Source organism: Anoplopoma fimbria, chromosome 18, assembly GCF_027596085.1.
Source record: "Anoplopoma fimbria isolate UVic2021 breed Golden Eagle Sablefish chromosome 18, Afim_UVic_2022, whole genome shotgun sequence".
Lineage (NCBI taxonomy): Eukaryota > Metazoa > Chordata > Actinopteri > Perciformes > Anoplopomatidae > Anoplopoma > Anoplopoma fimbria.
In genome coordinates this window covers 5,788,502-5,813,253 of record NC_072466.1, presented here as the reverse complement: position 1 = coordinate 5,813,253, position 24,752 = coordinate 5,788,502, and the positions used below count along the sequence as shown (strand labels likewise).

Below are 24,752 nucleotides of genomic sequence, written 5' to 3'. Positions count from 1 at the left end.
ATGGAATCTAAAAAAGAAATCTCCCCCTGTCTGTGTCCTCTCTAGATCTCTGAGTGCTGAATGCTGAATGCCATTAACATCTTTGCTGACATCAAGGCACGCCATTGAGGACCACATCCTGTCTTCTTTTACCAGCCAATTTCCCGCCTCCTTGCAAGAGCAAACGTCACTGAGAAACTCCACCCGCTTGCCCTTTGACCCCGGTTGCTATGGAGAATCTCAGCGAGCTCCAGAACCCGTTGTTGGACAAAAACAGTAAGCACGTGGTCAACGGTTATGGGGGCGACTTCCCTAATAACCAGTACCAGGAAAACATTATTAATTACTTTGCTGGAGGAGGAGAGGGAGGAGGAGGAGGAGGAGGAGGAGGAAAGGTGAATAACGGCAACGTAGTGAGTGGAGGTAGTTACAATACCAACGGGAAGATAAAAACCCAGCAGCTTTTGGATGCCACCTCGCTGCACCTGGCGGTAGAGGCGTTCTACAGGCCCAACTTCATCCTGTACAAGGAGGACAGTGGCAGCATCAAAGCCAAGGAATACAAAAGCGAGTGCTGCGAGACCACATTCACAGAGAAGAAAGCTAAGGAGGCGTCCAACACAGCAGGGGCGGACACGCCCGCCACCGAGGATCCCCAGGCGAAGCTGCTGGAGGACGGCGAACACGTCAAGATCCAAACCGTTTCCTACGAGGTTGAGGAGGAGGAGTACGTGGAGTACGAGGTAAGAGAGGAAATGCATGGGTGGGATAATGAGAGAAGCCAGCTATTTGGCCAGAACAAATAAAGCAGTGAAAACTGTTTTGTGATATTCATTGTCAAATTAGGTCATTTAAAATTAAAATATTTAAATAAAAGTAAAGTATGCAGCATTTAACCTTAAACAGACCCTATTATGCTATTTTCCGGGTGCATATTTTTATCCCAAGTTACAGTTACAACATGTTTACATGTGTTAATGCTCATAATCCTCCTTGTTTTTCTCATCCTGGCTGTCCTGCAGCACCTCTTCTCACCCTCTTTCCAAAACGATCCGTTGTAGCGCTTGCTCCTCCCTCCAGAAAGCAAAGTCTGCCCTGATTGGTCAGCAAGCCCGCTCTGTTGTGATTGGTCAACGTTTCACATTTCAAAAAAACTCTTCCTCAGGAGCTTCAACTCAATCTCTCTTTTGTTGTTTGAGGGCCAAACTAGCCGGAAGGAGTTTTACGTCACTTCCGTAACATTGTGACCTCATAAAGTTACAGAAGTGAAAGAGAGAATTCAATGGAGCCGTTTCAGGAGCTCAGGAGCTTCTGAGGGGGAGGGTAACTCCTTTTAGGAGTGGACTTCAGATTTTACACTCGACTGACCTTTTACATGTAAAAAGAAATATATAACACAATAAAGAAGAGGGAAAACGGGAAAAGCATAATAGGGCAACTTTAACTTTTATGCTTGCACAACCATCCAAAGCAGTGTATAAACTTTAAAGTATGCTAAACAATCTCCCAAAGAGATCCACACAGAATGTCATTTTAGCTTAGTAAGATACTTGATGGCAAGTGAGGTACATTTCTGCAAGGGTCAGGGAGAAAATTGTGTGATCTTGGCGTTTTTTAATGAAAGGCCCATATCAGGCCGATGTATCCATCTAGAACTGGCTCGGACATCTGTATTGTATTTGTGTTAAATGAGAGACAGAGCGAGCGTGCTTGTGTCCCTGCGGTATTTGCACATTTGTATCATCACATGATTGGGCTCAACGCCTGGATCAGATTGACATTTTACTAACCACAAATCCCATTTGATCCACTGACCTTGGCCTCAATTCCCAACTCTAGTAAAATTCCACGTCAGATAATAATAAATCACCCAATGCTGGCCTCACCCAGGGATATTAGTTGCTAAAGTACAACAGCATTACAGTAGTTTTCACCCTCAACTGGCGTGGCCAATAGCACAAAGCACTCTAAAGGATTTAGGGGATTGGACTGGCTGAAATAGGGTTTTTGGTACAACCAGTGTCCTGCAAGACCTAATGAACCCGCTAGCACACAACCGCGAGTCTGCTAGAATTAACATGGACTGCTGTGATAAACATCTAGCTGCTGAAATGCAACGTGACATGGGTACATATAGCTCGGCGGGGCTCTGCAGAGAGACAGTGCATTTCACAGCATGAATAAAGAAAAGAAAACATGGTTCTTCACTAACTTCACTTAGAGAAAGAAATACATTGTTTTGCAGATGCCAAAGAACAAATAGCCTAAATACATTTTTAAAATACTGAATAAATGCATTTTCTGGTGGGATAAAGCTTCTTCTGTTGCTCTCTCTCACTAGTAAACGTAGGTGGACACAATAACAATAATGTTTAATACAATAATGCACCAACTGGAGGCTATTCTTAGCCGTTCAAAGGTTAAGTGCACACTGTTTTTTGTTCCTACACTTCCACACTCTTCCTGTTCACAAATTAATATGCACAAAAAAACATCATCAGTACTTTCAGCTGCAGTGTCAGGATGCAAAGAGGAAAATACACAGTGGGACTTATTATGTAGCCTCCCAGCAGTAGACCTTTGACACCACAAGATGCACCTAACATATTGAGAGCCAATTTATCATTTTGTGGGTTTGTTTGACAATAATATGAATAAGCCTAAAGGTGCCCCGTGGAGTTTTCTTGTAAACAAACAAAGGTTATGTTAACAAATGCATTGATTGTACCCTGGAGCTCTAACAAACATAGTGGATGCATTAATAAAGATAAAGATTTTTTCTGGACTATTTAAATTTGTGCAATATTAACACGTTTGCAACTGTAGTTTGCAGTGTTGTTCTTCGCTGCCTTTGCTTTGCACATTATTGACACTAAGTGTTCAGCAGAACAGTTTGACATTCGCATCAGGAATGTGTATTGTGTTGCATAAACGATGATGATGCAAAAAACGAACATTTGTTAAAACATTGCTCCACAGCATCATAAAAGGTACACTCCACCCGCTTCATTCAGAATTTTAGTCTTCATACTTTTAATTTAAGGACATCAGGTGACAGTTGAATTACCCTATTTTGATGCATTGTTTTAGTCCGAACAGTCTCTAAATGCTTCAATTAATCCGGACTGTTACTTAAATTATAGTAGAGTTACAAATTTGAAAAGAGCTATTTAGGGAGTCCTTGGTGCCGTAACATAAAAGGCCAATTTAGAATAGGTTATGTGACTTACGTAACATTTCGGATACTTTTACACCTTGGATGGGCATGAATTTTTCCTAGTTAAATCATGAAAATATTCAAAACTGCATTATACAATATGTTTCTCTGATAAAAAAAAGAAAAAAAGGGACAAGTCTGTGTTGAAAAAAAGTTCAAAAGTACCAAATTAGACAATTATGACTCCCGAGGTACATTTCAGCAAGAAACAATAATTGGAAGATAGTTTAGGGAGTAAAATCACAATCTACAGCTCAAAATCAGTTCACTTCTCCATTGGGTTATTTCATTTCCCAAATCTATTCGTTATGAATTAAAGGGTGAGATTGAAAAATCTGTATGAAATGATACAAAGCACTTCAAACTGTTTTGAAGTTTTCGACTGTTTTTTCAAACTTTTTTTAAGTGACAAAGTTCACATGGACTTTTTCTGCATTGTGTGATTAATTATTGCTTCTCAGGTTATGAACAGTTTGACTTGATTTAATTTACATCTGTTGGTAAAAGTTTAATATGGGTGTTCATTTGCTTTTGTGAGAGTGGGATAATTGAGTTGTACTATTCCAACTATTAACATATCCCAGTGTACATTCACGATTGTAGTGTTTCAGATAACTGAGTGCAGAATACTGAATTTACCTCCTAAAAACCTTCACTTTAAAACTCTGAAGCACAACTGAGCTGAGAAAGAATCCAATCTCTTTTCCTCGTCATGAGGGAGGCACGAAGAAGAAAAAAGATTTAAGTAGTGGAGGCTTTCGTCTGAAAGATTGTGACAAAAGGATGGAACATGATGCCTTTATATCCAGGGAATTTTCTAGTATAATCTAAACTGTTCAGTACTTCGTAGATACACAGCGGTTTCAGGTGTCTATATCAGTGGAAAGAAGATTTTTAGGAATCTCTCTTTTTCAGGAAAAAATGGTTGTTGCACAGCAGGATTTCTCATGTTTTTATTTTTTTTATTAAGGGTGCAGTCTGACAGCAAGTGGCTTTGTACCACATTATAAGGCACTGACAGCTCGAGAGCAATGACATGAGAAGGCAACATTTGCTACTATTAAAGGAATAATAGCAGTAACGGTACATCTTTAAAAGGTGTTGCTGTTCATTATATCCTTCCACAGTGCTCATGCATGTGCTGGGTTTCTCCTCAGCTGAAGTATAAACTGCCACACAAAAATGATTTTTGACAAAGGTAAACTTTTAAATAAACTGTGTGAAATTTGTCACAAAATGTAGCTGACCTACGGGGACATCTTTCAGGAATTTAACCGCTGCTTCTTGTTTCATACTCCACATGCCGACCACATGCTTACAAAGTTTTTTAAATCCTCCTCTATCTTGACTGTTTTTTCTTCATATGCAGCTCATCCTTAGTGAGTCATATTGATTTAATTAAGGAATCTGTTGGGTGTGATGGCTTTTGCCTAATTCAGCTCAAAAGTGTTCAGCACGAAAGGAGTTTGGGTCCAATCATCAATCATCATAATCCTGCAATGTGTAGTGATACAGACATTTCAAATGCATAACACACATTATCTGAAAAGTTTTCGTCAGCACTTTTTAACTAGACGAGATTAAAATAGTGGCAATGCCAGATGCCTGATTTACCTGATCTAGCTTTCGTTGAGATTAGCAAACTTTTCCTACAGCAAACAAAAAAAACACATCCCTCATAGTTCCATACAGCAGCATATACACAGCTCAACATGCAACCTGCTATATTAGAAGTATTACGGTAATAAGAGTTATTATTGTCAGCCACGCTAAGAATTGGAGGAAGACTTGGCCTCAGGAAGTATCAGAAGAGTCTAAGAGATACGGACTGCTACGGAGCACTGCCACTGCTTACCGGGTGTTTTACACAATGCTAAAAACTGTGTAAAATAATCAGCTTTAAATCCTCACCAATTCATTAAAGGTCATTACAGGCGGTACAAGATGTGCTCGTTCTGCTTTCCCTGTAACTTGCAGATATTAAACGCCTGCTGTTTTTAGAAATCATCACAAAAAACAAAATTAAAAAGGTGAAACTACTGCAGTGTAGTAAAGCATTTTATTTTTAAATGGATTCATTAAACACAGCATAAATTATCCAATTATCAAAGCACATTAAATAAAGCCTCCGGGGGGGGGATCAGTAGAGTAGACCAATTTCATCAAGGAGATTTAAACACGTCTTTGTTTTCAAACTTGAAAGTGCATTTAAAGAAACAAATGGGAGATTTTTATGGTATTTCTTGAGAAATTTGCAATCCTCCCATGATTTAAACCCCCACGTTCTCACTTTGCAGTTCGGTTCTAGCTGCAAGGGGCAAATCTTTTATGCAAACACCAAAAACATCCAATTATCAATCCTCTGTAAGATTTACTGAAAGTGTTTATACAAAATGTATTCCCTTTGTCAAGAACCATTTCTTGCCTTACTTCTCCGCATAACAATTCCCTTTATTACTTTAAAAATCATACAGTAAGAGACATGTTGTTGTATCCTCAAGTAAAACCACTTTCTTTTCCTTCTTTTTCATGAACTTGCATTTATTCTGTTTGAGCGGAATATTGGAAAACAGCAGTGCAGTTAGTAAGCAGAACGTCTAATAAACAGAGCGCCCGTGATGATAAGCAGTGGCCCTGCTGAAGCGCCCTCAAGCAAGGCGCTGGATCGCTCTCAGTTGCGAGGTCGCAGTCGTGCACCCTGCCCTGCGAGAAGAAGATTAAAGCCGAGAGAATTTTGCTTTCAGAGGCCAACAAGACTAACACAGAGCTAATTCTGTCCAATGTTGAGGCCTCTGTGCAGGAAAACCCAGACAACCTCATCCGTCTCCTTTTATCAGCTCCAGCCTTAACAAGTGTACAATGAGCACTGGGGGTCTGCCAAGTGGACCCCCCTCTGTCCGTGAGATCGTGTCCAAAAAAAAATGAATGCCAACACAGCAGAAGACACAAAAGAAGCAAACCTGTATTTATATCTCAAGCATGAAACAATAATTCGATCAATGTCAGTGCCGAAATGTCGTAATTACTGACAGTTAACAGGTGCAATTTGTGAGCAATGGACAGATTGTCCGGCTGTAGAATCAGAAAAATGTCAATGACAACTAAATTGTGTGTATTGCTATACAAGTGATCATGGAGAGTAGGAGGTGTAAGAACTCAGGTCTTGTTGTTAAAAGTGTCAAGTGTGACAAAGCTCTTTTTGCAAATGACCAAACAATGCTGGTTTTAAGATTTATCTGACATTGGGAGTTGACAAACTTCTAGCTGAAGTGAGAAAGCATGCTGTTGCTTCTTGCTAAACCATAATAAGCCCAGAGGCTCGTGGGTGTAGACCTGTGGGTCTGTGAGTTGTGTCAGGCAGCAGATATTTTATATTCTATATCTGGACTCAACTGGCAAAGTCAGTACAGCTAACAGCAGAAGTAGGAGAGTATAGTTCCAGAGAGCTAAGACGGTTTTAACAAGTCATCAGTTTAAACCACTCATCCCTGTGAATAATGCTGCTAGACACAGATTGGGGAGCTTAATGGAGTTTATGAGCCATGGATTGGACAGATTCTTATATGTTCATTCTTCCCATGGTCAGTTCAAAACGAGAATGTCTCATATGTTCAGAGACTGTGTATTAAAAGAGGCAATGTGAAGCGCCACTACGAGACAAAGCACAACTCCTTTGAGCAAACGTACCCACTCAAATTCAAAATGAAGGCACAGAAAAATAAACCTAAGAGCCCAATATTATCAGAATCCTAATACGTTAATTCACTGTCTAACAATGCTGTAAACAGAGAAGAGAATAGAGCTGAAACAAGTGGTATCAATAACCACAGATATGTAGTCCCTACAAAAACATATCTCCTTTCAGTAGATGGGAAGAAATAATAATGTGGCTTTTTTTATTTATATCACTTCACATCGGAATTAAATGAATTGAAAGCTGCAGGGCAAGGACAATCCAGGTAAATCTTTTTTTCTAAAACAAAGTACTTTCTTTTAAGAGGTACATTTTTCAAAAGCTTTCTGTTGTGTATTTTATTTTTTAATTCAGCCCTTATTTTACTTGAAATGAGAGAAGAACATTTATTTATTATTAGAATATTTATAATTCATCCAGTTCAATTTGAAAGCTGACAATGAATATTGTTGAGATGTTATTCAATTAAACAATATTTATTTGATTTAACAGTCAGTTGTTGACTACATACAGACGTTGATAATACTAGGCTACTTTAATATACATGGCACTAAATAATAGTGCATGTTAGACATTATTGTGATGTTCCGGACCTTTGCATATGGAAATTGTCTCTAACTAGGCCTTTGCTGAATTTTAATTGAATACCCCTGATTTAAACTATTGTATTTAGAGGTAACTAATGAATGGAAATACATGTCATGGCTGTAGCAGAATAAATACGAGGACTAACGCTTTGATCAAGAAGTCATGTATTCGGTCCATTAAAAACTGAAACATGTATTTTCACCTGCATAAGAAATAGCACTTGAGCTGGGGATAAGACTCGCCGTTTCTATTTGTCTGCCATCTGTTACACCATCTCCAGTGCATGAAATTTGCATTTCATCATTCCATTTCATATTCACATAATAATTTGAACATGTGGTAGTCGTGCCACTCTGCAACATTTCAATAAAAATGGCACTTGCTTAGCTTTTCTGATTGAACCTTCTTTTTTTTTTTGGGCACAGGCATTGTAGTGCCAATGCTTCATGAGCTTGGATGTGAAAACAAATACATCGATTAGTTTTAAAAGAAATATATCTCTAACTGCCCTCTGCCTCACCTGTGCAGCATTTTAAATGACCAGGTTTGATTAGAAGGGTCATTCATTCTCACTAAATCTGAGGGGACAGGAGCTTTGGCCTTCATTATTTCTACAACGTAGTCATGCTGCAGTTCAGTGCACACACATTGTTCCTTTCCTGAAGGGTCCAGCACCCAATATGAGCCTGTGTCATATAATCTTTCAGAGATATCCCATTTCTCATTTAGTAGTGAATGACAAACCGATCTCTTGGATCATTTCAATTCAGCGGTAGGCGAGTCTGTCCATTGGATTTTAAAGCTTTCTCACCAAGCTGACTGAGGATATTCATCCCGTAGTTAGGTGCTTGTCTCTGAGCTCCAGAAATCATAAACTTGCACATTATGACTCCAGAAAGCAAACAAAATTTTACATGTCAGAGAATGTAAGATTATTGCTGAATTACTTCTAAACGTACCAAGAAGATTGGGTCCGATGTTATTTCCAGATCCCATAAATCACAGTTTCACCTGCGTAATTAAAACTGATTTAAGAAATCTAATCAAAGTAATCACCATATAGAATCTAAACATTTCACACATACTTTTTGTTGTTTTATTTCATACCGTTATATCAGCTGAATAGTCAACCATCCAGTCAGGCATTTTAAACTCTTTCAAAAATCCAAGTTCAAAGGAGCAGCCTTGATGAAAATTCCAGACAAAAATAAATATGATTCTCTACGTTTCCATTTTCGCCTGGTGCAAGATAAGAGACAAAAGTCAAATAAAATCCTTAAAATGTCTCTCTTTCTTTTCACATAGCCTACTAGTCGAATCTCACGGTTCAACTAATTAAAAAAGAAAGCTAGATAGATTCAAACCCTGACTCCTTTCTGCCCTTAAGATTGAACATTTTTCAGAAAACATAAGATGCTGTTTGCTTCAACATTGATTAGTTACACTTGATATGCTGTCGGCACTGTGTAGATGGAAATGATGAAAGCTCATGCTGCATATATCTTTCATGCCATTTGATGACCATCAACGATTACTCCCTCCCTTAGACCTTGAATGGTCAATCTCAAAGAAAACATGAGTTTTCACAGTTTTGAAAAATCCTTTATGATATGATCCATAATAAAAGGTGCACAAGAGTATCTGACAGTATAAGGACCAAATTCAACCAATGATAGGCAATTGAGTTCACTTAATTCAGTACATGCACCAAAATGGTGTTGCCTCTCGCCCACCAATGCAGAGACTTTGGATTAAATGGCGGCGTTAGTTCTTTAACCATGGACCATAGTTGGCAATGTTCCCAGGTGGGAAACCGGTGAGGGTGATTTGTGTCACAATTGTAGTGATTGGTGCAGGTTGATTAGTTATCTCCTGTCTATACCCTTCCAAGATTGAGTGAGAGTTAGCAGCACAAAAATCTGGGCACCATTCCACTATTAATATATCCATTGTCACACCTGTTCACATAACTAAATCAAGTAAACACCTGCATCTGTAGCAGTCATTAGGGTATCCAGTAATGAAGTGTTTCTAATGCATTAAACACAGTCTGAGCATATTTCACCCCTCTTCTAAACATACTCCAAAACATAATTATAATAACAGAAATAGTTAAATAGAGGAGTTCAAACCCTGGCTCCTTTCTTCGTTTTCTTATTTACATCAGTAATGTTTAAGAAGCATATGTTTTAAATTTGTATTGTACAAATGAAAGCTAAAAGGGCTGCTGTGAATAACTGGGCTGTTCAGTTAAAGAAAAAAAAAATGAATGAATGAATGTGTTTGTAACAGTTGAATATAAAAAATCTTTATTCTTGGTTTTGAATGAAGTTCCTGAAAATGAAAACCAAAGTAGCACAGCTTTGTCTCTCTGCCAAACTTCACTGGTGCTTCCTTAATCCTCGCCTGAACAGCAGCTCAGAGTATTAAAAAGTAAATAATGAGAGAAAGGCTTCTGTAATGCAACGAGTTTTCAGTAATATCAGCCCTTTCGTGGATGATTACTTGTTATATATCCCAGCAGTTTGAGGGGCCAGTCATGTAAAGTCTGTTGGATTTTGATTTTGATTTTGAAAAAAGAAACTAAGTGGAGATGACGCTTTTTTTTTGATGTATGTACAATCAGTCAGCTGTTGCAATACATGTTTTTTTCAGCCTTATCGCCACTCTTTACATTACTCAAGCAGGTCACCTTCTCATTGGGTGTGAATATGTAATACAGCCTATTAAATGGCTTTTTGCACAGGCTAATCGATTGCCATATAAATTATAGATGCTAGCTGCTTCACTCCAATGCTTTGATCTCAGTCAGAGTGACATTTATCTCGTCATATAGGAAGGTTTTAGCCTCTAGTGTAGCGGAAATCTTTGGATCTGGTGTTTGTTGTGTGGAAATACAGTCTTAAAGCTAATATTTAGATTGTTAAATCCAGTCCCATCTGCAGCTTTTGGGTTATGTGTGAGATTCTTCCATTTGTACATATTGTCCTCCTGCTTGCAAACTATTTATGTGTTGAGTGTGAACTACAGCTTATAAGAGCTTAACCCTTCTTTTGATCTACAACAAATGTTTTTTAAGCTTTTTTCATTTTGTTTCTGGGGAATTGTATTCTTCTATAAGAGATAAACAGTAGAGAAATGATAGTAAATGAGGGTAGATCGAGGTGGGCAGGGACATGTGAAAAAGATCCAAGGCCAGATAAACCCCATCTTAAACCCTTATAGGCCACAAGTGTGCCCGATCAACTGTATCTAAATAAACATGGAATATACAAGAGGCATTCCGGTTTCATAGGACAAGAACGACTTGTTATTTTCGTCAGATTTAATCCCTGATTTTCATCACAACGCAGTTTTGCTTGTGCATTTCAACTTGTTTACAGAGCACGATGGGAATACCAAACATGATGAGTGTTCCCTTGTTGTAGCCTCATTACACCATCCTAAATTGCACACCTGTCAACAAGAGGCCACAGGGCAACGGAGAGAGAGAGAAATAACAAATATTCTGTTCATTAATTCACAGCAGGTAGCACATCTCCCCCGACGTCTGTAGTACATGTTTTGAGAGGACTGCATCATGGCGAGGCTTTTATCATTGTGATCACACACACTCCGTGACTGAGTGTCCCTCTGAGGTTCCTGAGTGTGGTGGGCCTCAAAAGGCTGCTTAGTCCAGGCACTGTGTAAATCACAGGGTTCTTATTAACCAGGCGGTAAAGCTTGTATTCCTTTTTACCAGTTGTCCCCTCTTTGGTAAGACTCAACCACTATGCCTGATAATTTACAAACCCTTAAAGTGGCCGTATTATGCTATTATTATGCATATTATGCATATTTTTATCTGAAGTTACAGTTACAACATGTTTACATGCGTTAATGCTCATAATTCTCCTTGTTTTTATCATCCTGGCTGTCCTGCAGCACCTCTTCTCACCCTCTCCCTGAAATTCTCCGTTGCAGCGCTTGCTCCTCCCTCCAGAAAGCAAGGTCTGCTCTGATTGGTCAGCTAGCCCACTCTGTTGTGATTGGTCAACGTTTCACATTTCAAAAAACTCTTCCTCCGGAGCTTCAACTCCGTCTCTCTCTTTTGTTGTTTGAGGGCCAAACTAGCTGGAAGGAGTTTTACGTCACTTCTGTAACATTGTGACCTCATAAAGTTGCGGAAGTGAAGGAGAGAATTCAATGGAGCTGTTTCAGGCTGCTCAGGAGCTTCTGAGGGGGAGGGTAACTCCTTTTAGACGTGGACTTCAGGTTTTACACTCTACGGACCTTTTACATATATAACAGACTAAAGAAGAGGGAAAAAGTGGAAAAGCATAATAGGGCCACTTTAAGACAAAATCCTAGTCACGACTTGGGGTTGGGCTCCTACCCCGGAATAACTTAACCTAACCATGTGGATGGCGGGTACAGAGTGTATGTTGCACTGATGCTAAATTAGGATGCAAAGGGGGCGACCGAATATGGTCTTGGCTAGAACTGCGTCATGACAGACAGGGAGGCCGGATGACCTGCAGATGACACTTATGCAAAGCGAACATGCACCATCTTTTGTAGAAATATCATTAAATGAGAGGGGGACCATTAAAGGGGAACATATCCTAATGATGTGTGCCTGCTCCCTTTCTAAATGGCATGTTTTTCTAATGGACATAGGACACTGTTGCAGCCATGAGATGACATTGGGCTTAGTTTTTGTGATTTCAGAGTGAATACTTCTCCTCCATCAGGATTGTAAATGTGCTGAAAATGTCATTTTTTGTGCCGTATTGCATCTTTAATGGCGTTCGCTCATTAACTTTGCTTATGCATTCAGCCAAGTAATTGAATTCCCCTTTGGAAGTGACGTAGTTTCTTTCAGCATCCAGACCTCTACCTTTGTGTGGCTGCACAGTAAAGCAATTCATTTAGGTAATCTCAACGGCTGGTTTTTGCTTCGTGAAATGGTTGAAAAGACAATATTAATTTCTGTTGGTGCTTTATTCAGTGTGCTCAGTAATTTGTGTTTGTGGTTTGCAGTTTGCTTTTTTCCTCTCATACATTGAGACAAGATAGATTTTTTTTTAATTGTACATTTGTTATCAACTCACTGACCGTGTTGTTATGCATAGCATGGCAAGGGGAAATTATATATTCATGTTTTTCCCAATGGAGGCCTGTGGCATCTAATTTAAGGAGTCAGCTCTCACAACAAAGATCTGCTTTCAAGAGCCAATCAAAAACATTCACATAAAGTTACATTTTAAGATATCTTAATTCTTTTTTTTATTTAAAATGGTACAGAAAAAAATGTCAACAGGCTTCTTTGACTAAAATAGCCTAGATATTTGGTAGTAAATGCAGTATAACAGTGCTTTTGCAGTGCTCCAGCCGGAGTAACTGGGTCTATTTGCAGTCACATTATGTGCACAATCACGATATTTATTTATCTATTTCCCTGTCATGAGTAAATTATGAACACTCTTGGTGTGTTTAGTTTGAATTCATATTGTATCACAAATAAAAAGAAAACCAAATATATGTGACATGCTGTTAACTATATACACAGTGGAGTGGCTAAATCCCATAAAACATTAAAATTCATGTTCGACCTCACGCCATCTTCATATGATTACCTGCCCTGCATACAGGAGGTAAGGTGCAACACATTCACTTGACATCCGGACAAAAGAATAAAGGCACAAAGACAAATCTCCTAGGAGAAGGGAGAGCAGAGGGTAAAAAAAAAAAAAAGTGGACAGGGGCACATTTCCTGTATGTTGTGGAGGCAATTTGACAACAAATAAATAATATGAGCCCTCCTCTTGGTTATGCTGTCATGGCTGAGTGGTGAAACCATCCATTAGTTCTTCATTACCTGTCAGCCTGTTGCCACATGTTGACAGGGTTTGCGCCCCACAAGACATATCCGAGCAGCACCGGCATGCATAGTCATTAGGATATTCGGGTATGTGGAGACCGACTGTCAAACAACGCACACACACATGCTCATTATCAGTCAGGTAGGAAATTGGTGTACTTTAAATCAAACAGCTTCTTGGTGAATCCAAAGCCTGTCGGTCTGACCTGTGACTACTGGTTGCATATATATGCATACATGGAATTTGACACAGAAACAGACAAATAAACAACAAATCAAGGAGGTCCAAGAGGAAAAAAGGATAAACATTAACTATTTTGTACACGGAAATATAAAATGCAAAAGTATATATATATATATATGAACATAAAAACACAAAAAACGACAATGAAGTATAGATAAAAGTGCAAATATGCAGAGTGCAAGGCTGCTTGAATAAATATATAAACAATTTCAATTTAAAGTTACCGGGGTTTTGCACCTGGATTTGTACCCTACAGAGGATGAATGATTAACTGTTCATGAGAGTGACGGCCATGGGGAAGAAGCTACAAACAGCATACAAACGTACTTAATGTTCCACGAGACAGCTTTGCAGAGGGATTGGTGGCCTGTTTTCATTCTGCTTTGGATGCCCTGCAACCTTTTGAAAAGTTTCATGATTTATGACCTTCCTGTCCATCCAGACAGGCCTGCATGTAGCTTCCTGTGATGTACATGCAGCTCTGTCTCCGGCAGACCTCATTGTTCACTCGCATGACTCACTTCCTCTGCTTCTCCCTCTCCCTGTTCCCCGATAGCCTGAGCTAACTAAACAGCTAGCATCCCTAGATGATGTATGGTTTCACTCTCCAAACAGCCAGAAGGCTGCACAGATATTGTCAGTGAGCTCTGAGGCACAGAGCAGGGCAGGGCTCGCTCTGCAGAGATTGCACTACATCGCTTGCTTAAGGCCATGAATGCACAATGACATTATGCAGAATGTGGGCTGCATTATGCTCGTGTATTATGACCTTTTTTTTTTTCTTTTTTTCCCCTCCGCATTGAATTATGAAGTGAATGAAAATATATCGATCATCTCTGAAGGGGTCTGTGTTCACAGCTTTTAACAGATTCATAAGCTCCACAGCTTGACAACACAGAGTTGTATTGTCTGAGGCTGCAGAGACGGATTAGAAGGTTTTTGCTTGCACAGTCACTTTTGGAGTTTATTATGCTTGTTTTGTCCTCTGGGACGCCTATTTTTGGATTAAACTAGAGAGCGTGTGTTTGTGTGTGTGTGTGTGTGTGTTTTCCCTAACATTAGCGGGCAGGCCCCCCACACATTTAAACCACCCACCCACTAATCCCCGCTATCAATCAGGCAACATGACTATAAGGGCCACATGTTATTAAAACTAATTGAAAATGTTTTGCCCCCTCAAAGCAAATTAATTCCCAAAACTCTCACCCAGAGTAATTTCACTTTTAATACAAACACCATTACACTGCACTCTTGCTTACTGAAATAAAAATCCCACTGTACACAATAGAATTACATGTTTTTCAAAGTATTGCCCTTGTTAATTCAAATTATTCAGCCTCAAAAAATGAACCTTTGTATTAAATTGGCTGTAGTTTTAAATTTAACAAGATAAAAGTAATACTCAAAATCCAGCAAGCCTTACTGCCCTTTGTTTCCCTTCACTTCTTTAATGATTACATAACTCCCAAAAAACTAACAGTAAAAACAATAACTTATTTAGTAAAACTTTATATGATGCCAATGTCAATAAAGCATTATAAGCACAATTGTAATGCTCTTTAATCTGCTTAAAGCAATGTGTAACTATACTAGTATTGATAAATATTCATTATGCTTTATTACAATAATCAAAATAGCACTTTATAATGTTACTATATAATAATGCTATATAATGTATTATATATAATATAGTTTTACTTTTCTTAAAGCTTCCATTATGAATAATAATAATACTTCATCCCAAAATTAAAGTTATTATAAATGACTTTGTGCTCATAACTGTAAGCAAAGCAGATTATGCAAATTATAAGAGTATGCTTATATTGTTAGTGTGTTTAAAATGTGTTACCAGTGACAGAAAGTAGATTTTCTAGCATTCATTTAACTCAGAAAAGTCTAAAAAATAATTAGTAAAAGGGAGACACAAGCCCAGTGCCAGGCAAACTGTTTTTTGGAGCAACAACACCTGGACGAGACAAAAACAACAACTCTATCCAACATTTACGTGGGCAATCCCAGTCCAGGCCCGAGGCCAGCACACAACAGGGGCAGGCTGCAGCTTTGCTAGATGACTCAAAATGCTTGGCTTCTATCTTGGTAAGATATCAATATATGGTTGAGGGGATAAACTGTCATCTTCGTGTTTGAAATCCAAACTCGTTAGGTAAACAACAAGCACAAAAACACCTGAAGGGATTAAGAGGAATAAACCCACTGACAAAACAGATTGCTCAATGAAAATGAATGGAGAGCATTTCCTTTTGTCTTTATCCTGAATATGATGATTGGACTTTTGATAATGTCCCATGTTTTTGCCAAATTTTCCACCGTCTGATTGAAATATTCAGCTTTCATATTGAACTCATTTCCTGTGACACAACAGTGTATTGTTAGCCTTGATTTCTTTCATTTATTTATCATGTTCCAGCCTCATGGTGGATCATCCTTCAAACAGGATGATGTGTGAAGGATGCAGCTTAATGGCTTGTATAGAAACCGCGGCCTCAATATGAGATGTCTTTTCATTACAGGCACCTCGGAAAAGAAATCTCTCCATTAGCCTTGCCTTTGTTGTGGGTGGGAAAATACACTTTATATGAATGTTTAAGGTTGTTTGGCCAAATGTAGTCATGAAAAACAAACTTTGAAATTTGTAATACACCCTGATCTTTTCTGCCGGGGTTCACGACTGAGAACCCCCGATATAGTACGTAGATGTACGAGTGTCTAATCTCTTATGCTGAAGGCATTTCAGTTTCATGTGAGGAACGTTGCGTGGAGCGTGAAATAGTTTCATAAAGCTTTAGGGAGGAGGTGTGTTTGATTCATAACTATTTCACATTTGAAATGAAGTGTACCTTCAACCGTATCCACAGTAGTTTTTTTCTTTTTTTTTTAATGCCATCTGTTGTTTGGATGCCAAAATGTAAGAATCTGCATATCTCAAAACTAATGAGAAAGTAATGGGCCGTCACAAAAAGTCCATGAATATGAGCTGTGACATTACGGGGAATGAAATGATCCGGCATGCAGTGACTCGCCTCTGTTTTGTTTCCCATTACACAAAATGGTTTTTTTCATTTTCAGTGAATGCAGATTATTTCGACTCAAATCACCTCTACCTGTACACAGATAAAGGAAAACTTTTCCTCTCATCTTTTAAAAGGGAAATCTGCCTCAGGCCAATTGTCTGTCTGCACATCAAATTGACCAATGTACAGACCTTTTCAAAGTTTCACAGGAAATGGATGCAGTGACCGTGTTGACAGAGGGTGCTACAACTTTTGTTAACTGATTCTGATTCACCCAAAGGGCCGCTGCAAATATTAAAATACAAGATATGACATGAAGGAAGAACAGAAACTACCAAACTATGTACATAGAATGGGGGCTTTTTCTGAAGTTGCAATTCATTTTGAAGGGTTTACTGTAAATTAATAGTTTGATATTTGAAAGTACGCCTTTTAATTTTCTTGCCAAGAGCTTGATGAGAAAATGGAGACCACTGTTTGTATGCTAATATTATGAAGCTTCTGCCAGTAGCCAGTTATCTGACTGGAAACAGGGGAAAGCAGCCAGACTGGCTGTGAGGTTGCCATTTTTACACTTTTTTAAGGACTAATCCATCCACATATGAATATAATTTCAAAGTACATGTTCACCCCCAAAACACAAAAATACAACAAAAAACATATTTCAGTCTAGACTGTTCTTGTTTGAGTTGCCTTGTCTTAGACATTTCTGCCACAGAAATGTCGGCCTTCCTATCAAATATAATTGGACTATATGGCACTTGAGTTGTGTTGCTAAAGCGCCACAAAAAATACATTTGAAAACTCAACAGAAGATTCAGGAAGAAGAATCATGCAAGATTCTGTCCAGGAATCATGACCCAGTTACTCAAAATAATCAACAGGCTTTGTCGTGAACAGTTTCATGTAGGAACTTTGGTCGAAAGAACATTTCTTTTGGCGCTTTGAGCAACACAAGCCGAGCGCCATATAGTCCCATTATATTGGAGAGAAGTCAGATATCTCTACAGCCAATATCTCCAAAACTAGGCAACTCAAAACAATATAGATACATAAAATAACACTACAGGCAAGGTGAAAAACATGTTTAATTGATGTTGGGATGAACTATCCCTTTAATTAGTGAGCTTTAAATGAGCTGATGGGCATATTTTCTTGCCTTTGAACAGAGCAAGGTTAGATTTTTTCAGTCTTTATGGTAAACCAAGTTAAGCTAAGCGGCTGCTAGCTGTAGTGTTATATCTACCGTGTAGTCATGAGTGAGGCATCGGTGGTCTCTTCAATTCCCCAAAATGTCAAACTGCTTCTGTGTAAGAGACACGCCTGTTCTTTCACTGCTATATCATCTGTCATGAATTGGGACATTTGTTCATGTTTAGGGCAAAAAACAGATGTGTGTTTTTGACCTGAGTTGTTCTCTGCAGACGGACTGCTCCAGCGACAGCGAGAGCGAGGACAACTTCATAGTGGTCCCTCCGCGAGACCACCTGGGCCTGGCCATCTTCTCCATGCTCTGCTGCTTCTGGCCTTTGGGGATCGCAGCATTTTACTTCTCACAGGGGGTGAGGACAGACAGACACACACACACACACACACACACACACACACGAACACATGCATACAATACAGACACCCCGAAATGCTGCTGAATGATACTGCATCTGTTTGTCGAGGTCTAACATAAAGCATGTGCATCCTCCCACAAACACACACACACACACACACACACACACACACACACACACACACACACACACACACACACACACACACACACACACACACACACACACACACACACACACACACACACACACACATCCTCAGGAATTTGTAGACATGCACATACTCAGCTCTATGACTCATCACCAAAAAGATGAAGGCCTATCACACATAAAAAAAAAAAAAAAAAGGACTCTTACTGCCAACGCAAGGCCTCATTTTTACTGGGCAAGCCATCAATAACTCAAGGCCAATCTGTAATGGCTGCTTCATGCTCTGTAAACAGGCTGAAAGCCACCTTTCGGAAGAGCACATGAATCACTTTCAAGCATCTATTTGCAAACTCCCAAAAAGAGGAGGTGGAAAGAATACTAAGAAGATAGAGAGCCTTTGAACTAGGGGCACTTTCAAGAGGATTCAACACGAACGCAATTACAGGTGTGCCGACGTTTTAAAGGTGATGAGCACTCAGAAGCATTCAACATCATTGCTTGCGCTGTCGTTTAAGCAGAAGTATTTGTGGGAAGGAGTGTAAAGAAACACACTAAAAGGGTTTAAAGTACTTCACAACATTTTATTTGGGGGATTTTCCCCAGGAAACTTTTAAACTGTCCATCTTTCTGGCTTTCTTGTTCAAAAATATACTGTTTTGAATGATAACTGTAAAGGCATTAAACCAAATGTTGATGTCTTTATGGTTAAGATATCAGATCTTATCCAGAGCTTTGATGTTAAATACCTTCATTGACACACAATTATGTCTTGCCAGAGAGGTTTACTTTGACAGAGAGATAATGCCACATTATTATGAACTTTAGAGACAGCAGTTATTACCTAAGAGAACAAGCCAGTGTGATTTTAGAGTGCGACCTGTCACGGTATGACAAGGCAACACTGTTCATTTTGAAGCTGACATTGACAATCTGCACATAATAGTTGTCTTAATGGAAGCCAACCGGACTTCCTCCTTCTTTTCAGTTATGTGAGCAACAACTCCGATGATGAGGTGTCAGTCAAACAAAGAGCAGAGGGTTTTGTACTTGTCTTGTCGCTAATCAATTCCTTTTCTTTTATGTGCACCAACAACAGCCAGCCATCACACACGTATTTAAAGGCACATGTAAACACACAATGTGCACACACTAAAGACAGAGAACGTTTTTAGTAAATTGTCCTGCCTTTGACTATACATTCTTATCAAAAGCTTGAGTATTTAGCAGACTTATCCGCGGGGCGGGGGCGAGTAGTCCTAGGCAGATGAAGGCAGTCAGTGAATTATCTTGTCAGGAGCTAATTTGATTCTTCCTGGGTAATTATGGGGAAGTGATGGCTGTGTTTAGGGATGGATGGCTTTCCTGCCAATCTCCCCTCCTTAAGAAGGTGGCATCCAGAAGAGCTGTCAGGAAAAAGATATAGTGGGAGTCCGGAATCGCCTTATTTTATAGCTCAATAACCCACTTCAGTAGTCTTCGTTTCATTCAATTGTTCCGGGAGAGCCCCCCCGTCCCCCCAAACTAAATTAATTAATTCTGCAGGATTTAGGGCAAGGATAATGTACGTTTTTAATAGAAAAACTTGTGAACTCTGCACCATCTGTACTGAGAGAAGAGAGTCGGAAAGAAAATCAAAGTGAAATATCTGGATCACGTCACAATGATATAGAATTAAGGTACAACACCTTTTCTGCACAGTTTCGGCTAACTAGCCTAAAAACTTCTAACTTCTTCAATCCCAACTTTTCTGTTTTTTTATCTTCACTACTCTCTGCTTTCATAGGGCAGTGAATGCAGATGCATTATGGGATCAGACAAGGGCGGCTGATTGAGACGAGACGAAAAGTTTAGAATTGATAACGCATCAGCTTAGCCACTTGCTCCGAAGGGCATTTACAAACAAACAGCTTAGCGACTGTAATAGAGTCTGTGGACGGCAGATCAATAGTGTTTTTGTCTAAATGGAAGGTCAGACCTGGTGAAACAGAAGGAGACGCTGCATTGCCTCCCAAGGAGAAGAAGTTGATTGAGGGCGTCTGCATACAAAATAGACCTGCATTCATATGCTGCTTTGAATATGCTCATATCCCATTTGCCACAGATCTTTAATTTTTACGGCAAAATGTGCTTTACCGTTTTTAGGATGCAGCATTTACCGCCCACACACACACAAACAACTGATAATGACTAAAATAACGGGAATATCTGGGGGGGGGAATTAGCTTAAAGCATTTGATTAGGAGGCAGAATAGAGTTCCAATTATTGCCACTAATAGGGTGAGTGTTTTGTTTAGAGATGTTGATGAATTTTTTTTTCTCTCAGCTCCGAGACATCTGTGCTGGAGAGTGCAGAGAAGAGGAGCTGCAGTGATTTTTTTTATTTCTCGATTTTAATAAGACATAATGGATGAAAATTGATGAGCTTATCATTTTGAAATAGTTAATGTATTTGCATGCGGGTCTGTGCGACGGAGGTGGAAAGACAGACGCAGACAGAGGTAGAGAGAGAGAAAGACATTTGAGGCTTTGTGTTTTGTTTATTTGGAACCTGTTGAAGGGTGCTGAATTGACTTCCGAGAGCGCGTCGCACTGCGAGTCTCCGTGCGGCTAAGTCTGAGATGTTATCTGCTATTCTATGACACCACATTTCAATCATTTTGTCAAGGTTGTGGAGATAAAGCGTTAATGCTTCTAACCATTTTCCTCTCGAGGGTATTTAAAGGGAAAAATCCCCACAATGGCATACTGTATATACGGTACATTATACAAAGCTGATGCTGATAAAGGAGAGAGAATAAGCACACACACTTTCAACGCTCTATCTGTGTCGTCCACATTATAGCATCATTATATTGAAAGTTTCAAGAGCAACAACATGCTGTTATTTAAGTATTTGTGTTAGGTGGAGAAAAAGATTTTCTTTGCAATTGATTAATAAATGCTACCAGTGGAGAAATTTCATATATATAATTTGCCCTTCAACTGTGCGGACACTTAAACTGTCCACTGTTACTCTGTTTAGGATTCTCTCTTACTAAAGACCTTGCTGTGGGGTCGTAATACAACGTCTGAAAGCAAACTGCAACCTAATTTCCCATAAGGCCCCCCTAACTGGGCTTTTGTTTCAATAATTACCGCACTGAAATGGAAGCTAAAGGCTTTGTCCTTTGTCGAGATTTGCTTCCTGACCTTTCGAGGCTTTTTGTCTAAAGAGTCTTCCTCTCCGGCTCTCATTTGGCTGTCTTTGTCTTGAGACTATTAGGCATTGTCTTCGAAAACCTTCTTGGCACTAATGAAACATTTGGTGCACAGGAGGAAAGACCCCATGTGTAGTGGTTTTCAAGACGTAGCAGCCACTGAAAATGGAAAATGTAGCTTTTTAACATTTATTATTTATTTATTATTCCGTTGATAAACTGCTGCGCTTATAGACGCTGTGAAATGCAAAGTTGGCTGCTTTCATGAGGATTGGGTATCGTGCCTATAGCACAGTGCGAAAAAAAAAAAAGATTCAGACAGCTGAGTCCGTGCCAGAGCTGCCAATCTAGGCAGTTTGACAGCGTAAACAAGACACTATTTTCTAACTGCGTTCTTTTTTGTGACATGCAACGTAACAATAAAGATCTCATTCTACTACAACTAACAAAAAACACTTGAAATGAGTAAGTAGCCATACCACAGTGAGAGAGATGTCTGTCCTTTCTGCATTTGTTTTGCTTTACAGGATTTTGCAGGGAAATATGCCATCTCTGTCTTATTATTCTTAAATTAAAACCCGGGCCACATCACACTGTGTCAGTTGTAATTTGCATCTGTCATTCTGAATTAAAATGCTAGAAAAGCAGATCCAGATGGGAGTTGGTTTGCTGTCTGGGGCGTGTCACTGCATGACTGCAGTGCCAATGGGCAGAGGCTATGAATAATACAGTATTTTTTACAATAATTCTAGGTACAATTATCAGAGGAAGAGATGTCCGTAAATATTAAATATTAAAACATCTTTATAGAAATTGAAAACAGAAAAAGTTTGACATTTAGCCTGTGTTTGAGCTGTTTGTTACCGAATACTGAAAGACTCACTGACTGTTAGTCTCTCTATTTACCTCAGGCTCTCCCCTCAGTTAGCCATGCAGAGCACAGCTAAAAATAAAAAGGAGCAACAGGGTCAGATACCTGAACCAGCTGGCTCGGCTCAATGAGGAAAAGCAGTGGCTCGGATCCAAAGTCCTCATTCTGTGATGATGAGCAAGGTTACGCATCATGCAAAGAAACCTCATTTTGAGCCACTACTATCCAAAGTCTGAGAGCTTGTGAGCTAAATCAAATTGTGGTTTGAGTAGAGCCTTGCTTTGACTTGTTTTTTCTATTTATCACCACTGCCAGTGACAAAACACGACAGCTGACTGCATCCAACTAGCCGTCACAATCCCGCTTAACCTCAGCCGTGAACAACAAAACATAACCTTGTCTTTTATTTCAAGCTCCATTTCCAAAATGAATGGAGCAGATATTTTTTTTGTAAGAAATTACAATGTTTCCGAGTTGGAGGTCTGATGTCTGCTTCCTCACTTCAGCTCCGTTATCATTAGTAATGAAGGTCATTTTGCATACTTACACGCTACGTTTCAAAGTGCTCTGGCAAACATTCAGCTCATTAGTGTTGCCTATGTTATGTTTTATAGGTACAATAAATTATAGTTGTGCATTGGCACCACTGAATCTCATCTACTAGGAAAAAAAAGATATAGAATAGTATGTGATTTGGAGTAAAACGGAACAGAAATGAGTCCAGGGGAAGACAGAGGAGATGGAACAAATAAAAACAGCGACTCTCTTCTTTCCATTTGCCCCCTGGCGAGCAAGTTCATTCGAATAACACAGCTAGAAGATACTCAGAACAAGCAGCCGTGTAAATACATCAACAATGGGCAGGATATTCAAGAGAAACCACTATTGATTGTTGTATTTTCAAGCAGAGGACTCACATCCAGTATGTAATAATAGAAGCAGCAAGAACCCTTTAAGCATCACTTACATAGCTGATGTGTCCTATCTAGCTGATAAAGGTCTGCTCAGTTACGTTTCTCACTCATTAACAGGGATTTGATGCTTTATTGAACAGTCTTAATAGTAATACATATTAGAAATACTGTTTACAAGAAACACTCGACAGGGCACCTTTAAGTTATGAAGTATGAAATGATTTAAAAGTTGCTAGATTCGAAAACTCAGAGCGTATCTATAGCCGCCACACGGCCCTAAAAATGGAGACGGCTAAGCTGCTAGCTCGCAGCTAACGGTGCTAACAGTGTTAACTTGGAGGGGATCAATAGGGTGGGGGCTGTTCTTCCGTGACACCGGCGTTGGTCTGGATGGCCATGAGTTAGCCAGTGGGGCACAATGGAGAGACTCACGTGCGCTAAAATGCACTAAAAAGCATGCTGTAATCAATAGCTTTGGCAATAGTTTACATATAATGTTAAAGGGGACACTAGTAGTGATGAACTCAGAGAGAACCATCAGCCGACTCTGCACTAAAAGATTTCAGTTGTTTTATCATAAGCGTAATGGTTAATACAACAACCCACACAGAAGATCTATATAAGATAAGATAAGATAATCCTTTATTAGTCCCGCAGCGGGGAAATTTGCAATATAGAAATTATATGCGCCTATAGTGGGTTGTAAAAATGAACTGTAACCTTAAATATTCTTGGTAAGTGGCTCATGCTAATGGGGGTTGTTATCTGGAAAAATAAGTGGAAAAACTCTAATGCTAAAGAGCACAACAAGCAGAACCCACCTTTTAATGACCTGTGTCAAAAGGCATTAAAACGTTTATCTTTCACCTGACTATGAAAGATTTTTTATAGTTGATTCTCTGCTGTTCTTTGTCAGTTTTTTCTCTCCCTTTAATGAGAAATTACGATAAATCTGCTTTTCTCAGATGTCAGTTATGATTCTGAGCCAGCAGCCGATACAACCATAACCTCCAGTACTTGACATTTTCACACTAATTGCCATTTTTTAGTCCCGCCATGCATGATGAGCTCTCCTCGGTTGTGTTGAGTGGCTCGGTCGATGGGCCCACCCTCCTCCAGTTGCATGTTTTCCTCACACAGCCACAAAATAATAGACAGCTTCTGTAATTATGGTTCTTTTAAAAAAAAAAATAGGTCACCCCTTTCTCTTGAGGTCCATCTAAACTGTTTCTGACTTTCTTCCTTCTCTTGCATTTCCTCCTTCCCCAGACCACCAAGGCAGTGAACAAAGGTGACTTCCCAATGGCCAACATCGCCTCCAGACGTGCTTTGTTCCTCGCCGCCCTCTCCATCACTATAGGCACTGGTGTGTATGTGGGGGTGGTGGTAGCTCTCATCGCCTACCTTTCTAAACCAGGACACATATAGCAGCCCCACC

At 39.4% G+C, this 24,752-nt stretch overlaps 1 protein-coding gene across 1 annotated transcript; it reads left to right on the top strand.

Moving 5' to 3' along the window:
* The first annotated feature begins 209 nt into the window (after positions 1-209).
* On the top strand, positions 210-24,742 carry syndig1l (synapse differentiation inducing 1-like). Its single transcript, XM_054618993.1, has 3 exons — positions 210-722; positions 18,042-18,179; positions 24,584-24,742. The coding sequence occupies exons 1-3, from the start codon at positions 210-212 to the stop codon at positions 24,740-24,742; spliced, it is 810 nt and encodes a 269-aa protein (XP_054474968.1).
* The last annotated feature ends 10 nt before the right edge of the window (positions 24,743-24,752 follow it).

Bases quoted from the DNA above. Each gene is read 5' to 3' on its own strand.
- syndig1l (XM_054618993.1), top strand. From the start codon at position 210: ATGGAGAATCTCAGCGAGCTCCAGAACCCGTTGTTGGACAAAAACAGT. The intron at 723-18,041 runs GTAAGAGAGGAA...TGTTCTCTGCAG, and splicing joins AGGAGTACGTGGAGTACGAG to ACGGACTGCTCCAGCGACAG. The intron at 18,180-24,583 runs GTGAGGACAGAC...CTCCTTCCCCAG, and splicing joins CATTTTACTTCTCACAGGGG to ACCACCAAGGCAGTGAACAA.